The sequence below is a fragment of the Ochotona curzoniae genome, unplaced genomic scaffold (genome assembly GCF_017591425.1).
Source record: "Ochotona curzoniae isolate NIBS_2020 unplaced genomic scaffold, NIBS_Ocur_1.0 contig_2699, whole genome shotgun sequence".
In the NCBI taxonomy this organism is placed as follows: Eukaryota; Metazoa; Chordata; class Mammalia; order Lagomorpha; family Ochotonidae; genus Ochotona; species Ochotona curzoniae.
The window spans coordinates 2,347,298-2,365,919 of record NW_024465561.1 but is presented as its reverse complement, the minus strand read 5'-3'; the positions used below and the strand labels follow the sequence as shown (position 1 = coordinate 2,365,919).

At 58.7% G+C, this 18,622-nt stretch overlaps 1 protein-coding gene across 1 annotated transcript; it reads right to left on the bottom strand.

Annotated features, from left to right (window-relative positions):
• Nucleotides 1-3,384: 3,384 nt before the first annotated feature.
• Nucleotides 3,385-18,465, bottom strand: TGFB1 (transforming growth factor beta 1). Its single transcript, XM_040976271.1, has 7 exons — nt 17,218-18,465; nt 14,154-14,314; nt 12,514-12,631; nt 11,083-11,160; nt 10,803-10,950; nt 4,007-4,160; nt 3,385-3,667 (listed from the first exon to the last, which is right to left on the bottom strand). The coding sequence occupies exons 1-7, from the start codon at nt 17,573-17,575 to the stop codon at nt 3,509-3,511; spliced, it is 1,176 nt and encodes a 391-aa protein (XP_040832205.1). The 5' UTR covers nt 17,576-18,465; the 3' UTR covers nt 3,385-3,508.
• Nucleotides 18,466-18,622: the final 157 nt, after the last annotated feature.

Below are 18,622 nucleotides of genomic sequence, written 5' to 3'. Positions count from 1 at the left end.
GGCCAGGCTGTGGCAGTTGTCTGGCCAGAGGGAAGCGTCTGTGCTGTGGCCTGGTCACTCCTGCCCCCAGGACCTGCTGGGCCGAGGCCTCCCCCGGGCTGGGGCCAAGTAAACACAGTGGTAGGCAGCCTAGGATATTTATACTGAGGGCCGGGCGCAGGGCCAGTGCCCACCACAGCCCCTGCCCTGCCCACTGCCGCAGCCAGCCCCACGTCAGCGTGGCACCAGCCAGCAAGGGGACACACGCCGCAGACACAGCCTCCACTCAGCACTGAGGCCAGTGGGCGCCAGTGGCTCACGGTGCCAGAGGCAGGCGTCATGGGATGAGAAGGACCCAGCCCCCTCCCCGCTGTGCCTGCTAACCCCAGCAAGCAGGGCAGACCCACACCGCAGCCACACAGCCTGCCCTCAGGCAATGCCAGAGCGCCTCAACACCCCAACCATCGCCCACAGTCACCACCTGCTCATCCAGACCCACACACAGGACCCGGCCAGCCCCTGGGATGGACACACACAGGCACGCGGTTCACCAAGTTTACCCAGAAATGACTGGCCCAGACACACTCCGTGTAAGAAACGGAAACACCTGCACTTAAAGATGCACCAGTGTGCACCCAAGACGAGCTGTGGTGATGCAGAGGGCCAGCTGGGGCACAAAACATCCCAGACCCGAGGTGCCTATGTACACACAGCAGCCTGGCTGGGCCCACTGTGCCAGGCACACAGCCAGACACAGGAAGGGGACCAGCTGGCTGCAGGGAGGGTACACTGGCCTCCCAGTGCCTCAAACTTCCACGCAGAAGATGGCCACCCAGGGACATGGGGGAGGGGCTCCCTTGCCCTTCCCCCAGTCCCCCCTCCAGCTGACCCCTCAAAGTGGGAGGGGCAGGAAGGCCTGAGCTAGCCTCCCCCAGCCGCTTCCTGCCCCATGGGGGCAGGACGGGAAGCTGGGGCTCCAGCCGGAAGCCAGGCTCCCCACCTCCCATGACTTCCCCAGCAGCCGGCAGAGGCGGGGCTGGTGAGAGAGCAGGGCGCCCCGCACCCCAGGCCCTGTCCCTGCGGTGGGCAGGGGACAGACTTGTCCAGACGGGGCTGGGCCACCCAGCAGGCCAGGGTGGCAGGGCAAGGGCCGCTTGCACACGCGGCAGGGGAAGGTGCTGAGCCCACGGTTTCGCAGGCCGCAGGCCGCAGGCCGCCAGCTCTGGCAGAGCAGGGCAGGTGGGCGGGGCTGTCACGGGGCCTGCAGGGCTGGGCCCCGGGGGTGTGTCTGCATGTGTGGGAGCTGCTTCGTCTGGGCCCCTGGGTGTGACAGTGTCTGGTTGTGACGGGGTCGCCGCAGTCTGCGGGGCCACATGGGACTCCCCAGGCCAGGTCTGAGTGTGGCAAAGCGTGAGGTCAGACAGTGGGCATGGCCCGCTGGCCCTCTGTGTGATGCCAGGGTCAGACCTCCGAGCGTGGCGTGGGTGGGGCTGTGACAGGGTCAAACCATGACCGTGACCCCGTGGAGGATGTTTGTGTAACCGTTGGTGGGCCGGTTTCCTGCCGGGGCTCTGATGCGTGTTTGTGTGCCACAGTGTCTGTCTGGTGCAGTGGTTGGGAGTGTGACCGGATGGGGCCTTTTTAGTGACTCTTGAGCTCCTTCCGTGTTGAAGGGCCCTTCTGGGGAAACTCCAAAGCTACACGTGTGTGCTGTCACTGCGGCCAGGTGTCCCAGGCCATGTGTCTGCGTGTCTGTAATGTGTGTGTGGCTGTAGGACTGTGTGTATGGGGGGGATGTGTGGTTGTGGGTGACTGTCCGCCCTGTGTGTGTCTGCCTTACTGCCTTGCCTGCTGTCGCTGCTGTGTCTGCCTGTGTGGCCTCAGGGGTGTCCCCACACATGAAGCTGGGGCAGGAGGAGCCCCATTCCAAGCCCAGGACCACACCCAGCCCCCAGTGAGCTGGATGGCAGAGGACCCTGAGCACGTGGCTTGGCGGAGCAGCCAGGCAGGGGCCCCTGGGCCTGAGAACGCAGAGGAGAGAGGGGGAAGTTGCCTGGGAAGGGGAAGTGGGAACCAGTTCAGCAAGGCCACGGCAGGCAGCCTGGCCGTGGTGCTCTGCGTGCTGCCTGCCACACCCCCGTGTCCAGGCCCAGCGGCTGCCCTTCCCGCTTAGCTTCCCACCAATGCACCTGGCAGGACAGCTGAAGATGGGCCCAGTGGCCGGGCTCCTGCCCCCATGTAGGAGACCCAGATGGTGGTATTCCTGGCTTTTGGCTTCAGTCTGGTCCAGCCTTGGCTGTTACAGCCATTTGGGAAATGAACCAGCAGACAGAAAATCTCCTCCCCTCTCTCTGACTATGGAGTAAATCTTATGACGACCACCCCTTCCAAGGAAAACAACAGCAGAGGGAAAAGTTCCTGGCCTAGGAGGCCCTACCTCCCCAAGTCCCGCAAACCCTTCAGCGGTCCCCTGGGGTGGGAGCTGACAGAACTGTGACCTGCACAGACTCGGGGCGCAGCCACTGGTGGGGCGCACGTGAGGGAGCCTGCCACGCTCCTTTTACAAAACTAGGCCGATCTGGCCTGGCCCTGCTCTGCCGTTCTCTGGGGAGCCGCACCTGGCACGTGACCTTGCCACCATCTCTGGCCTGTGAGCCTGTGCCCTGACTCAGTTCTCAGCACCCTCGCCCGGCTCGCCCTCCTCCACCCACAGGACGCACAGGGTGCCCCAACTTGGCCATCGCTTCTGGGTCTTGTCCTCTTACTCAGAACCCCACCCCAAGGCTGCTGTCAGCTTCCTGCAGGTCTGCAATGCCTCCCCTCATACCACTCTGCTCTTATGTTCACCTACCAGAAAAGAGGTAAGACCTGCTCCCTTTAGCCTCCTGGGCATCAGTTTCATAATCTTTAAAATGGATATTGAGGCTGGCATTAAGTGGTGTAGTGACTTGAGCCACACCACCTGTTAATGCTGGCATCCCACAGGAAGCATGGACTCAAACCCCAGCTCCTCCACTTCTGATCATGCTCCCTGCTAACGCGCCTGGCAGAAACCCCAGAGCCTGGGACCCTCACACTAGCGTGGGAAACCTGGACAGACTTCCTGGCTGCAAGGAATGAACCTAACCCTGCACACGCCCCGCCGTTGTGTCACTCCGCCTTTCACATTTTAAATATAATGAAATGGGTATTATCAGAGTCCCTTCATCTCAGACTGTCACTAGACATTAAAATCATTCACTCCCCGAAGATACTGAGAACAATGCCAGAGGTGCAGTAAGCAGATCCTGCTGCCTACTGGGGCTGCTGGGGACAGAAGGTGCTATAAATAAGTGATGTGGTCACAGGAGACGGAGCGCTGTGGGAGGAACCTCAGGGAGGCGCCTAAAGACACGGAGACCCCCGTCTCGCTCACCTTTAATGGCCCGCAGGTGGGCTGGGGCACAGCAGTCCTTAAATACAGCCCCTCGGGGCGCGGCGGGCGGAGGGGCGGAGCCGGGCCTGCCGGGGCGGGGCGTGGGGCGGGGCCTCAGCTGCATTTGCAGGAGCGCACGATCATGTTGGACAGCTGTTCCACTTTGGGCTTGCGGCCCACGTAGTACACGATGGGCAGCGGCTCCAGCGCCTGCGGCACGCAGCACGGCGCCGCCGAAGCGCCGGGGTTGTGCTGGTTGTACAGGGCCAGGACCTGTGGGTGGCCGGGCGGCGCAGGGTCAGACTGAAGCTTGAGAATGCTGTGGAGGGGGGTTCCTCCACAGCCTGCCCCCTTCCTGCGCTTCCACGCAGCCAGCCTCTCTCCCCATCTTTCCATGCCTTCCCTCCTCCCCAGCCCTCCCTGCCTCTCCCCCTCCACCAGTCCCTCTGTTACACCAGCTGTCCAGGTGTCTCCCCTGGTCTCTGCCTGCTGACCACCCAAAGCCCTCCCTCATCCATCGCCAGCTCTCCCCTCCTCCAACTCTTTCTGATATCACCTTTCTCTCTCCTCTCCCTGGGACCCCAGCTCCCCAGCCCAGTGGGCCACTCCTACCTTGCTGTACTGGGTATCCAGACTCCAGATGTAGGGGCAGGGTCCCAGGCAGAAGTTGGCATGGTAGCCCTTGGGTTCGTGGATCCATTTCCAGCCCAGGTCCTTGCGGAAGTCGATGTATAGTTGCCGCACGCAGCAGTTCTTCTCTGTGGAGCTGTGGGGCAGGTGCATGCATCAGGCTGCTGCGGTTGGGGGACCTCCCCCCTAACCAGGTATGTGTGGCCTGAGCAGTGCCCCCACTTTCTTTTCCCTTGCATGCCCTGTGATAACAGCAGCAACAACAGTGGCAGTACCACACTGCGGAGGACTCCCTGGAGTCCACAAGCACTGTGCCAAGAGCGTGGTAATAAACACGTGTTGTCCCCCGCTGTTCCAGATGGGCCATCCACAGTGTGGCCACACTCCCCCTTGGACAGCAAGTGCTGGCTGGGCTCTGCGGGGAATGGAGGACCCCTCCCTGGCCCCTGCCCCCACCAAGACCACACAGAAACTCTCACTTTCTTCTCTCCCTGTGGATGGACTCCGCGGATGGAAGCTAGAAACTTCTCGCTCCTTTTCCCTTTCACTTTCTGGCTCACTCTCCCTGAATATGACCTAGGTGTCTGCCTGCCTCAACTTCTAAATAAACCTCAATACTTTCTCCAGAGCCTCAAGCAGCTGCATGTCTCTGCTCCATCACGGTCCTGTGCCAGGGCCTGTGTACCTCCTTCCTGAGGGGTACCTAACCCCACAGGGAGCAGGTGTTCTGTGTCAGTGACACGGATGAACAGGGTCTCCCAAGGCCTGTGGGGCCCTCCCCATCTGAACAGACGCTCCAGTGGTCAACAGTTCCTTCAAGCACCGAGACACGAGAAAACGGGTGGGCACCATCTTGGCAGCTGTGCGAGGAGGGAAGAGTTCCTGAAAGCCCACCACATGGGCGCTGCCCCCGTGATGTAAACTCCACTGTTCTGGACCCAAGATCTCTGTGTAGGCTTCACAGAGAGCCAGGTCTCCCTGAGCAGAGCCATGCTGAGTGCAGGATGGGCGTTTAGTTTAGGCAGCCAGGGCTGAGAGGAGGTGCAAGAGACACCAAATTAAAGGGAATTCAAGGCCCACGTCCTGATGTCTTTGTACCCACATGGGAGACCTGGAAGAAGCTGCTGGCTCCTGGCTTCACATCAGCTCAGCTCCAGCCATTGTGGCCATTTGGGGAGTGAACCAGCAGATGGAAGATTTTTGTCTCTGTGTGTTTCCTTCCCTGTAAAATTGGCCTTTCAAATAAAAATAATTGGAAAAGGTGGGGAGGGGGCGGCACAATAGTCTAGCGGCTAAAGTCCTTGCTTTGCAGCCACCGGGATCCCATATGGGCACCGATTCATATCCTGGCTGCTCCACTTCCCATCCAGCTCCCTGCCTGTGGCCTGGGAAAGCAGCTGCGGACAGCCCAAAGCCTGGGACTCCGCACCTGTGTGGGAGACCCGGAAGAAGCCCCTGGTTTCTGACTTCAGATTGGTGCAGCTCCAACTGTTGTGGCCACTTGGGGAGTAAACCAGCAGATGGAAGATATTTCTATGTATCTCCTTCTCTTTGTATATAAGCCTTTCCAATAAAAATGAATAAATAAATCTTTAAAAAGGGGGTGGAGGGACTCAGAGGAAGCCAAGACTCCTTCATGCTACATGTTTGTAACATGTGAAGGAAACCCCATGCCAAGGGGCAGCCCAGGGCACTCCAATCAGCTGTGTGCGGGACTAGCAGGAGTCTGTGAGGATGTCAGCAGTGGTGAGCACTGAAGTATAGTGGGTTAAGCCCCGCCTTGAGACAACCACATTCCACATCATCGTGCCTGGGTTCAAGTCCCGGATACTCCACTTCCCATCCAGCGTCCTGCTAATGCGCCAGGGAGGCAGCAGGGAGGAGCTCACGGGCTCGAACCCCTGTCATCCCATGGGAGACCTGAACTGTTTTAGCCCCAGCCCCACCCAAGCTATGGTGGGCACTGAAGGAGAGAACCAGCAGCCAGCTCTCACTGTCTGACTTGCAACCAAAGCAACTTTATTCTAAGATGGCGTCAGTGGTGTTTTCCGTGTGGCAGTATAATAGCCGACCTCTGCATTTCCAGTTCTCGGTAGTAGGTACGCATGGTTTTGAGAATCAGAACAAATTAACAACAAGAACAACAAAAGGCTAACATTCTGGCAAAGTGAGAAACTCACATGGACAGGCTTGAGGATTCTATGGACTCTGAGAGGACACCCAACTCGGACCCAAGTGGCTGTCTCTTCCGGGGGCCAAGGGCAGTACCGAGGGTCACTGAGTGTCCTCTCGGGCTCTGGTTCACACGCATGGAACGGGGTATACGGCATCCGCGGCATCAACCAGCCACAGAGCAAGAACATGCCAGAGGCGGGCAACAGGCACAGCGGTAAAGATGCTGCTGAGAACGCCCGCGGCCCATACTGGTACGCTGGGATTCCGGCTTCCTGCAGCCAGGTGATGGCAAAAGTCGTTGGGCCCCTATTACCCACATGGGGGAGATTTAAAGAGCTCCAAGCTCCAGGCCTCATCCTGGCTCACCAGATGGTTGCAGCCATTTGCGGAGAACCAAACGATGGAAGATGGCTGTCTTTCTGTCCCTCTCTACCTCAGCTTTCCAAATATACCTATATTTGAAACTATATATAATATGCATGTTATTATATATTGACATATATAATTCATTGAATATATAATTGATTTACTTGTTTGAAACTCGGAGTGACAGAGAAGGAGGGAAAGATAAGGATCTTTCAGCTACTGGTTCACCCCCCAAATGGCCTCAATAGCCAATGCAGAACCAGGCTGAAGCCACCAAGCAGGAGCTTCTTCTGATGCAGAGGCCCAAGCACATAGGACATCGGCTGGATCAGAAGTGGGGCAGCCTGGATTACAAAGTAAACCTTCAAACAACAAAAAGAAACAGATCTTACTTGGGGGGGAAAAAAAAAAAGGAAGCATCCTAGCCCTCTGTGAGATCCTGTGGGCCAGGCAGCAGAAGGAACCAGGCCAGAGAGAGGGCACCTGACGTGGGCACCTGTGCTGCACGTGGCCTGACCTGGAAAGTGGGCCCTGTGTGCCCAGTGGAGTGACTCAGGCAAGAGGCCCTGACACAGACACTCCTGGGGTGACACGCAGCCTTTCCACAGCCACAGGCCAGAGGAGGGGGCAGGAGCTCGGGCTGTGCGGCCTCAGTGGCTCCTTCTGCTCCTGAGCTGGAGCCGCCTGAGAGGCAGAGGCCTCAGGAAGGCCAGCACAGGGGAGGGCGTGGGCTGCTGGGGAGAAGGTTCTGTCCTTGGCCCTCCAGTGAGGGGCACTTGCCCTGAGCAGACACAGCTCTCCTGTCCAGGGCCCAGGGGTCCTGCAAATGTGCACCCAGGGGACTCTGTGGTGGTTCTCCATGGGGCTTCCAGCTCCAGCAGAAGCAGCCACAGCGCCTGAGCAGGAAACATCTGGAGGTAGGGTGGGGTGGGGTGGAGACGTGCTGGACAGCGCCCACGGGAAACACACCCTCCAGGGGACCCAGATGTGTGCCTAGAGGGTCCCTGTAGGACCTGAGGCAGTCTGGGTCTGTGGTCTCTCGGGGTCCTGACTGACTGAGCCCTCCCCTTCTCAGGCAGGTCCTGTCCCTCAGTCTGTCAGGCCAGGGACACCCAGAGGCCTCCCAGGTTCCTCAGGGGTTCCTTCCCCACCAAGCACCCTGAGCTGTGTGCACATGGAGACATCTCATGACACAGGCTCACACAGGCACAGAAGCCATGGCAGCTGCAGTGGGAAGCGCCCGAGGTGTTCTGAGGTGGGAATATTCCCTCAGACTGCTCCAGCTGAGCCTGCCCAATGCAACACCTGAAATCCCAGACTCTGGAGCCTCCAGACAGGGACAGGGACAGGGACGCTCAGCTGTGAAGGCGCCTGGCCCAGGCCTTCCTTCCGACATGGATGATGGATCTGAAGCAGCCAGAGCTCCTTTGTGGTACCATGTGGGAGAGTTCACACCTCTCCAGCTGCCTCACCTGCATCTCCCTAAGTTCCATAAACATCCAAATCAGGTCTGCACTGAAATGGGGAGTGTTTCTCTTCAAATCCTCCTAGAAATTTCCAGAACTGCCACTTCCCTTCATATATAATATCTATTTTTATGTAATATTTTTATATATCTGTGAGATCCTGAGGGCTATAATGTATTATATGCATCTAAATACTTACACTTGTATAGTTATACTTACATGTTCATATATATTACAAGTCATATAAATTTATATATTATCTACATTAAAAGATTTATATTTTTACCTAACGTAAATATTTACACAATATTTCTGAAGTGTAGTTACACATTAATGGTTACATAACATATCAATATTTACATCTATAAATGTTGTTTTAAAGATTTATTCATTTTACTTGAAAGTAAAGAGTTGCAGAGAACAGAAAGGGAAAGACAGATCTTTCACTGCCTGCTTCACTCTCCAGATGGCTCCAACAGACAGCTGGGCTGGTCTAAAGCTGGGAGCCAGGAGCTTTCTCCTACACAGGGGCAAAGACCCAATATTTGGGTAACCCTCTGCTGCTTTGCCAGGCCCCCAGCAGGAGTTGGATCAGAAATGAAGCACCCAGGACTAGAACCTGCACCCAGATGGGATGTTGACCCTGCAAGTCAGACGACTAGCTTGCATAGGCACCCACCATCTATATTTACATACAGTTAATAAATCCATCTCAAGTATAGTTAACATAAACATTTATACTTACAATAAATAATATATAGTAGTCATGAACGGAACATGTAAATATTATATGTACTGCATATAATGAATGTTCATTATGTAATTATGTAAATATATCTATATAATTCTAATACATATGACAGCATATCTAAGTTTTATCTGCATCAAAGATTTGGTTTTTTTTTGAGAGATACATTTATTTCTTTAAAGATTTGTTTTCTATAGAAGGCAGAGTTAGAGATAGACACAAACAGACAAGGAAGGAGGCAGACACTTTTAACTGCTGTATCGCTGCCCAAAAGGGGGGCCAGGCCATGGCTGCGCCTTACCTGCAGCTCTCCCACGTGTGTGCAGGGGGCCTAGCATGCGGGTCATCCTCTACTGCTTTCCCAGGAGCACTCAGAGGGAGATGGATGGGAAGTGGAGCAGCCAGGACTCAAACAGGCATCCATATGGGATGGCAGCATTGCAAGCCAGAGCTTTACCTACACTCCAAAATGCTGACCCAAGAATATCTGTTTATATGCAATTATTTAGGGAGCAAATTAATTTTTAAGAATTTTTTTCAAAACACTTGGAAAATGCCTATTGTAAAAATAACTGCATAAATTTCAGAAATCTGGGGCCCAGCATGGTGCCTAGCAGCTAAAGTCCTCGCCTTGAACGTGCCAGGATCCCATATGGGCACCGGTTCTAATCCTGGCAGCTCCACTTCCCATCCAGCTCCCTGCTTGTGGCCTGGGAAAGCAGTTGAGGACGGCCCAAAGCCTTGGGACCCTGCACCCACATGGTAGACCTGGAGGAATTCCTGGCTCCTGGCTTCGGATCAGTATAACACCAGCTGTTACACTCACTTGGGGAGTGAATCATTGGACAGAAGATCTTCCTCTTTGTCTCTCCTCCTCTCTGTATATCTGATTTTGTAATAAAAATAAATAAATCTTTAAAAAAATAAATTTCAGAAATCTATGTGTGCAGGTATTTCTTGGCTGCAGCCTCCCAGGGTCTGGAGTTTGCAGGCTGCCTCCCTGTTGTCTTCCCCCATGATTTGGAAGAGAGCGAGGTGCATCCATCGCCAGGATGACATTTAAGCCTGACTCTTGCCAACGACCTCACTGCTGAGCCCTGGCCTGCCTCGATGAGGGGAGGGCCCTCAGCCCCTCAGCCCCTCCCTCCCTGGGGGTGCAGGCACAGGGAGTAAGATGTGGTGGTGAGAGAGCCATGGGGAAGGGACCAATCCCCAGCCCAGGAGCGCCCTGAGAGAAAGGCCAGGGCACCAGTGCAGCACACTCAGCAGGGAAGGGGTGGGGTCACAGGGCCCTGTCAACACCCCACATTCTCACTAAATCCCAGCGCTCTGAGCCTTGCTTTCAGCTTGCTGAGCCCACAGCTCTCAGGCATCCCAGGACACTGCTATCCTGGCCATCCTTCGCACTTGCCAGCCATCCAGGTGCCTGGCTGCCCTGAGCTCCTATGATCCAACCCTCCACCCCAGCCCTGCCCACTGGCGGCAGCACATACATAGCCCCACCTAGCTGCTAACAGCACACCCGCACCCCAGCATGGAACCCCACATCTTCTGCCCCCAGCTGTGTCGGGGTGAGAGGGGGGGTAGGTTTTGTGGGTGGGAGGGAAGATGTCACCATTTCAGCCCAGGGTCTCACCATTCAGAGTCTAGTGTCCCAGGAGGCCAGGGGGCCAACCCTGGATTATCTGATCTGCTAATGGAGTAAGAACGCAAAACACACCATCTTCTAATTCCAGGTTCCCCACACTGCAGCTTCCTCCCCACAATGGCCTCACCTGCCAGTCACAGACCCTGATTCCTGAGATCTGGAATCCCGGCGTTCAGAACGCCCCCTCCGTGCTGACAGAAAGTGGACTCTAACAAGGCCACCTTGCAATGCAGAGTTTAGCTTCCCCGGCCCGCATCTGGACACTGCCCAACTCCCACTCTGCAGCAGGCAAGCCCCTGTGCCCACGGCAGGCCTCCCAGGTCCCACACACTCAAGGCTACAGAGAAAAGCCACGGCCACGGGACCCGCCTTCACCTGAAGCAATAGTTGGTGTCTAGGGCTCGCCGACTCCGGGAGCTGTGCAGGTGCTGGGCCCGCTCCAGCGGGGTGGCCATCAGGAGCAGGAAGGGCCGGTTCATGTTGTGAATGGTGGCCAGGTCACCTCGTCGGCCCGAACTGATCCCTGCATTGGTTTGTGACTCTCAGGGGGACGGGTCAGCAGCAAGGACAGGGTTAGGAGGAGGGGGCACGCTCGTGCACGTGTATGCTCACAGGTCATAGCAGGCCAGGGGCTGGGCCGGGACTGTGTGCTCACCGTTGATGTCCACATGGAGGACGTTATCTTTGTTGTCACAGGAGCAGTGGGCGCTGAGGCGGAAACCCTGGATATCCCCTGTGGGAGTGAGGAGAGGGACACCAGTGTGAGTGTGAGTGTGAGTGTGAGTGTGTGAGGCTCAGCAGGCCCCTGGAGGAAGAGGAGGGAAGGAGCACACTCCAGGGGGGCTCCTCCTGCCTGGGACACCCCTCACCACCACACACACTCCAGCTCTCTGCCATGCCATGCCAGCAACTTCCCCTTCAGGTCTCAGCTCCCATGTCACCTCCTCACAGGGGCCCTCCAGGGTGCACACCCCTTCCTGGCCGTGACATCACTGCTTTCTCTGACATGGGTGTTTGGCTGTTTATTTCTGTCAGTCTTTCAAAGCAGGATGCACCTGGGTAGAGATCATGAACTTTCTCATTCCTCCCTGGGCCAGGCCCACAGAAAAAGACAGTACCCGTGGGCTGCTGTTGCGGTTCACGTGTTAACCAGCTGCCTTGGACGTATCCCAGGAGAGCAGCAGTTCAAAACTCCACTGATCTAAGTCAGTTCACAGCCAACAGCTGGGAAAGCAGCGGCAGACAGCCCACGCGCCCGGACCCCTGAAAGAGTCTGGGTGCCTTCGCTGGGAACGCACAGCAATTAGCGCTCCTCCCACCAGGACCCAAATCTCTCAACTACCCTTCCCTGTTCACAGCCCCTGTGGTTGCAGCTGTCTATCCTGGCTGTGGCAAGACCTTCTAAGGTCCAGAAATTGGGCTCCATGGGGCAGGACCCAGGGCTACCCTGCTCAGCACTGTATACTGCTCACCCATGCCACCCAACACAGCTGAGGCAAGGCTGTGTGTGTGGATCCCAGAGGTGAATACATCAGCAGGGTGAGGAATGAGGACTGGGGACACGGCTGGGCAGAGGAGTGACACAATCCTTTCCCGGACAGATCCAGAGTGCCAGCTCTCCCTGGGCTCAGGCCTTTGCACAGCTGCTCCCTTACCCACAATGCTCTGGGCCCTCCTTCTTCCCGTCCTTCCTGCTTTTACTCATCACTCAAAGCTCAACTGAGAGGTGCCCTCCTCCAGGAAGTCCTCCCTGACTCCAGGCTGGATCAAGCACTTGCTTGGGTTTCTCTTTCCAGCCCTGCCTGCCCACCCTGAGTCATCACTGCATGGACACAGCAGTGCTCCCCTCCCTTCCTGCACACCCCATGGACCATGAGCACTGTGTCCAGGCAAGGACTGGGCTGTGTCTGTCATGCTGTGTCTGTCCTCTCATCCCCCCCCCCCCAGGGCAGGTGCTCTGGTAATGGAGTCACCACTGACAGATCCATCACTCATCCCCAGCTCTGAGTGTCTGATACCAGCATGCTCAGGGTGGGATGCAGGGGGACTCAGGAGAAGCAGGGGTGAAGCAGACCATGATCCTCACCTCCTTGGCTCAGCCACTGCCTCACAACTCCCGTGACATCAAAGGAAAGCCACTCAGCTGTGTTGCTGGGAGCCAACAGCCGATTGCTGAGGTAGCGCCAGGAATCATTGCTGTATCGCTGAAGGACAAAGAATTTTATCAGAGAGATGATGGGAGCAGGCTCCAGCACCCTCTTCCACACACACACACACACACACACACACACACACACACACACACGAACCAGGACCATGCCACCCTACCTGCTCTCAGGCCAGCCTCCAGCCCCTGCCAACCCCATACCAATATTGGACTCAGTAGCTCCACCCTCCCACAGTGTCCCCGGAGAGAAGAGTCCTGGGCTCCATTGGGCTGCTCGGCCTGTCCTGACTCCCTGAGGTGTGGGGTGTTCTAATCCTCTGAGGCCACAGGCACCACTGCCAGCCTAAGCCCCTCCCACCAGCACAGCCCCCTAGCCCAGGCACCTGGGGCCAGCATTATGGGTCTGCAGGGACACAGCAGGCAGATCTGACAGCCTGTACCTGAGAGCTCACTGCTGTGTCAGACCTCATTCTGTGACCTCAGTGCTAGATAAGGACCAGGAAGGACACACACAGGAGCCTGAGGAGTTCTAGATCAATCCTGTATGACTCCAGGAACACGGGGCCGGTGTGGTGGAATGAGAGCCGGCTAAGGTACTTGTGCCCCAATGCACAGTACTTGGGTTGGATACCTAGCCTTCGGTAATTACTCCAGCTTCCTACTAGGGCTGCCCCGGTGAGGCAGAAGGGCTGTCTCAAGCAGCTGGGTCCCAGTCAGCTCCATGGGAGACCTGGCCTGAGCTCCCAGCTCCCTGCCTGGGCCTGGCTCACCCTGGGCATTGTTGGCGTTTGGGGAGTGCAGCATACCTACCCCATCTCTCAAAGAAAAAAACCAGCCAGGGAAACTCCTGGGCTAAAGTTGTGGTGCAGTGGGTTAAGCTGTGGCCTGTGACTCAGGCATCCCAACTGGGCACAGGATAAAGTCCCAGCTGCTCTACTGGTGCTCCAGCTCCCTGCTATTGCCCCTGGGAAAGCGGCAAAAGATGGCCTAAATGCCTGGGCTCCTGGAGTGTAACAGAGAATTCTGATGCAGTTCCAGCTTCCTGGCTCTGGCCTGGCCCAGTCCTTGTCTCTGTGGCCATTTGGAGAGAGGACCAGTCGGCGGAAGATCTCTATGTGTATTTTTATTTCTATCTCTACTCCTGTCTTTCTTTCCGTAAGTCTTATGAAAAAAAAAAAAAACAACTAAGTGAAATCATCATTGTAATAAATTGCCTCAAGAATATGAATTACAGAATAGCAGCACTTACACACATGGCTTTGGAGTCCTGAAAGCATTTTCTGCTCATTCATTTATATTTTAAGCAAGGTGCATGTGGCCAGTGGGTCCCCTAGTGTGCAGATGGGTTCTGGAGCCTCCAGCCTTCCCCTTGATTTCACGTTTGAGACTCCTGTCATCTTTAAGGGTCCAACTCCTACACCCCAACCTTGTGAGCATCGAGGCATGCTGTCACGAGTCTGAGTTCTGAAGTGCCCAGGAGTCCCTGCTCTGAGCTCCTGCACCCTCTGCAGGGCAGCACCCTCTCCCCACCCTGGTCTCAGCCCGGGCTCCCGCATCACCTGGTACAGCTCCACGTGCTGCTCTTGCTGCTGCTTGAGCCTCTGCAGGCGCAGCTCTGCCCGGGACAGCAACCAGGGCTCGGGCACGGCTTCCCGGAGCTCTGTGCTGTTGAAGAACATGTACACACTGTGCCGGCTCTCTTTGTAATCTTTATAGACTTCTGGGAGGAGATGAGAGAGACGCGTCAGGGACTGGCAGAAGTGGAAGCAGTAGGGCACCCCTGGCTAAGAGCGGAGCCCGAGTTTCGGAGCTGGCCTGTCAGACTTAGCTGAAAGTCCTTGGGGGGCAGTAGTGGCCCCTTTGGGATGGCCCCTGCCCTGCAGAATGAGCTCTAACACCCTGTCTGCCCAAAGCCCCCTCTCCACCTGTCCAGGAGAAGGGGTGCTGGGTGACTCACTTCTCCCAGGGCTTCAGCCCCAAAGGAGCATCCCAGTGCACGAGGAAGGGTCCGGGGACAGACTGGGATCCAGAAGTGTGTCTGCCCTCTCTGACCTGGGCCCCACCCTCCTCAGGTCCTGGCACTGTCTGGGTGGGGACATCAGCATCACTTCTGTGCCTCCCCCTCCTGACGGAATATCTGAATGTGAGACTCCCTCGGGGTCCCAATCCTCATCTGTAAGAGGGAACAGCTCCAGGATCGCAGAGGGAACAGGGGACACGGAGCAGAGAACACATGGGCACACGGGGCACAGCCCTCAGTGATGGGACAGCATGGGAACACGGGGCACAGCCCTCAGTGATGGGCACACGGGGCACAGCCCTCAGTGATGGGACAGCATGGGCACATGGGGCACAAGCTGCCCAACAGTGATGGGCACATGGGCACATGGGGCACAGCCCTCAGTGATGGGCACAGCATGGGCACTGCATGGTCACAGCCTGCCCAACAGTGATGGGCACAGCACGGGCACATGGAACATAGCCTGCCCTCAGTGACAGGGACAGCGGGGCACAGCCTGCCCCTCTGTGATGGGCACAGCATGGGCACATGTGGCTCAACCTGCCCCTCAGTGACGGGCATGTGGGGCACAGCCTATCACTCCATCATGTGCATGGTATAAAGCGCTATTTACCACACACTGCTCAGGGCACTTTACACAGAGGAAGACGCCTCAACCTCACAGCAATCTCCTGAGGAAGAAGCCCCATTACGTCCATTTAACACATGGGGAAACTGAGGCCCAAGGACATCCATGAGCCCCAAAGCCACCTGGCTAGGAGAGAGTGGAGTTCCAGCTGAGCCAGCCTTGTGCCAGAGCCTGCAGCGCCAGCAGCCCTCAGCTGTGCTGCCTCCCTGCTAGGTGAGGATGTGGGTGGCGCTGCGGTCACCAACTGCTCCCTCCTCACCCTCCACAAATGCTGAGGGAAACTAGCACGAAGGCTCAGGGACAGGGGCCTGGGAGGAGAGCTTATGGGGGCCACTGCCTGGGGGTCCTGGAGTGAGGCTTTGTGAACCAGAGGCCACCTCTCCCCGTGGGGCTCCCCTGACTCCCTTCCTTCCTCCAGGAAAAGGGCAGAGTCCAGGCTGGGGGCTAGGGCCAGGAAGTGAGGAAGGAGGGACAGAGGAGGGGCTGCAAGGCCTGAGAGGCTGGAGGGTGCCGACAGAGAGGCCCTCATCCTAACAGGAAAACCAGTGGGGACCGGGTGAGATGCAACACGGCGTCAGGCACAGAGCCACATGTCTTTGTGGGGGAAGTGCAAGTGGCTCAGGGGAGAGGCTCAGAGCGACAGGAACAGCTACCACAGGCCAAGGTGAAGGCGGAAGGAAGGCCAGACAGAGAGGTGGGGAGGGGGCACGCTGAGGTAGGGATGAGTCATGGACCCACATGTCCACCGCCCTGGGTTAGAAAGTGAAATTTGGGTGGGTGGTGGCGGCGGCCCTACAGCCCTTGAGGACTTCGCCAGATCCTGGGATCCCGCGTGGGCATTGACGGGGTGGGGCTGGCAGGTGCCCCACCCACAACTGGGGTGAGCTGGGCGGGAGGCGACGCAGCCGCGAGGGCGGGGACCGGACCTGCCTCGTCTCGCCCCGGGCTCCGTGCGCGATCCCCGCCCCCCTCGGGGCACGGGAAGGAAAGGGAGGGGAGAAGGCGAGGCGGCCGGACGCTGGGGCTTCCCCGGTGCGCGCGGGAGGAACTGCGGCTTGGGGTCCGCTCTGCGGGCGTCCAGCTCCGCGGGGTACCCCTTCCCCCTCGGGGAGGTGCGCGCTCCTCCTCCCGCGCGTGGCAGCCACGTGGGGCGGCCTCACCCCTACCTGAGCCTCCTGCACCGTCCACCCCTCCTGCACCGTCCACCCCGCCTGGCCCTCCCCCACCGCTGGCCTCCTGGCCGGCCCCTCCCGTCGCGCGGCTCAGCCCCAAGGGCTCCGCGACCTCTCCTCCAATCACAAGTTTCCCACGCGGGTCCTTCCCAGCTCCAAAGTTTTTAAGTTTTCTTGGGACTCCCTGCTCTGTGCCTTCGGGTCCAGGTGTGAAACACAACCACCCCCGCCGCCCCACGACCGTCAAACGCGTCCTTCGCACCCCGTCTGGGTCTCCGCACCCCTCCCGCCGGCCTCGCCGCCCCTGGTTCGCCATTCGGAGGCACTGACCACTGTCTCCATCCCCGCGGCCCCTTGCCATCCCGCAGGTTCCACGCGCCCTAGAGGTGGCTCCACTCCCCCTGGCACTTTGCTGAGGTCCCTCACCCAGGTCTGCTCCTTCACTCTTCCCGTTTTGTAACCCCCGAACTCCGGGTCGGCTTTCTCCGCTGGTTCCCAAAGCTTAAAGACTCCGCCCGTTCCCACAGAGCGGCCCTTTCTGCAGCTCCCTCCAGGTGGACCTCGCGTTCCACCCGTGGCCTTTCCCCAGCAACCTCCCCCCATGTCCACCTGGCTCACTGTCCCAGACCACATCCCTAAGGGTCAGCGCTCCCACTCTTCAGGACACCCAAATCCCCCCACCCCAACCCAGGTCCCTCGCCTTCCGTTCGCTCCCCGGGATCCCCTTCTGCTACTGGTAATTTCCTCCCCGTGACCCCGGCACCGCAGCGTCCCCTCCCGGGTCCCCATCCCTGGGAACTCACTGTTGCTGGGATCCACCATTAGCACGCGGGTGACCTCTTTGGCGTAATAGTCGGCTTCGGGCTCGGGCTCGGGCTCGGCGCTCTCCCCGGCCACCCGGTCCCGGGTGCTGTTGTACAGGGCGAGCACGGCCTCGGGCAGCGGACCGGGCGGCACGTCCCCCTGGCTCGGGGGGCTGGCTAGCCGCAGCTTGGACAGGATCTGGCCGCGGATGGCTTCGATGCGTTTCCGCTTCACCAACTCCATGTCGATGGTCTTACAGGTGGACAGTCCCTCGGCCGGCCTGCCGGGCGCCAACAGTAGGAGCCACAGCAGCGGCAGGACTAGCGGCAGCAGCAGCCGCAGCCCGGAGGGCGGCATGGGGGAGGTGGCGCACCCCGGCACTGCCGAGGGCGCCAACGGGGCTGGGGTGGGATGGGGAGGCCCCGCCCCGGTAGGGGGGCTGAGGGTCTCCCGGGGAAAAGGAGGAGGGTCTCGAGGGGAAGTTGAGTTTCTCAGAAAGAAAGAAGCAAGGTTTTAGGGGTGGCTCTGACCCGGGTTTGTCTTCCGAGTCCTACGGGAAAGAAAAAAAAAAATAAAAAAAACGGAACCCCGGTGGGCTCCGCTACCAGAAGGTGGGTGGTCTTGAATAGGGGAGCCAGTAGGGCAGGTCTGAGAGAGACCGACCCGTCGCCCGGGGAAGGTAAGGTTGTAGGTTGCGCCGGGGCCAGAGAAGGGACCAAGGGGAGGGCGCCGGGCAGGGGGAGCGTCCGAGGTCGAGGGGCAATGCCTTCGCGGGAGACGGGGTCTGTGGCTCCGGAAGGCTGGTCCGGAAGAGGGGGCGCTGGGGTCGCTTTGTAGGAAGGAGGGAGGGGAGCAAGCGTCCGAGGAGGAGAGGGGGAGGCGTCCTGGAGGAGGGGGTCCCCAAGTTCTGCCTCCTCCCGGGCCAGCGCCGCGCCAAGCGGTCCCCGCGCCTCCGGCTTCCAGCGGCAGCGGAAAAGTCTCAGAACTTTTTTCCTCTTCTCCAACCAGCTCGTCCCTCCTCCCGCTCCTCCTCCCCCTCCTCCCCGCAGCGGCGGCGGCGGCGGCGGGGGCGGCTCGTCTCAGACTCTGTGGCCTCGGGCTGCTCCTCGGCGGCTCCTTCCTGCGCTCAGCTCCCGGGGCGCAGGCCCTTAGCGGCGGGCGGCTCCGAGCCGGGGGGTGCCCCGGAGGGGGGCGTCCCCCCCTGCCCCGGACCGGGGCCTTGCTGTCCGGCGGATCCGCGGCGAGTGGAGGGAGGGGGCACGGTCCGGGGCGCGAAGGGCGGCGGCGGCGGCGGCGGGGACCGGCTAGGGCGGCGGGGGTTTTGAAGCCGCCCCGGCCCCACCCAGGAAGCGCGCGGGGCGGGGGCAGCCCCCAGGGGGAAGGGCAAGGGGGGTGGTGGTGGTG

What these genes read in the sequence shown, in the direction of transcription:
- TGFB1 (XM_040976271.1), bottom strand. Translation starts at nt 17,575, where the DNA reads ATGCCGCCCTCCGGGCTGCGGCTGCTGCTGCCGCTAGTCCTGCCGCTG. An exon ending in GCAGTGGCTGAGCCAAGGAG is followed by an intron (nt 11,161 to 12,513) that starts GTGAGGATCATG and finishes TCACTCCCACAG; the next exon opens with GGGATATCCAGGGTTTCCGC. An exon ending in CCTCCATGTGGACATCAACG is followed by an intron (nt 10,951 to 11,082) that starts GTGAGCACACAG and finishes AAACCAATGCAG; the next exon opens with GGATCAGTTCGGGCCGACGA.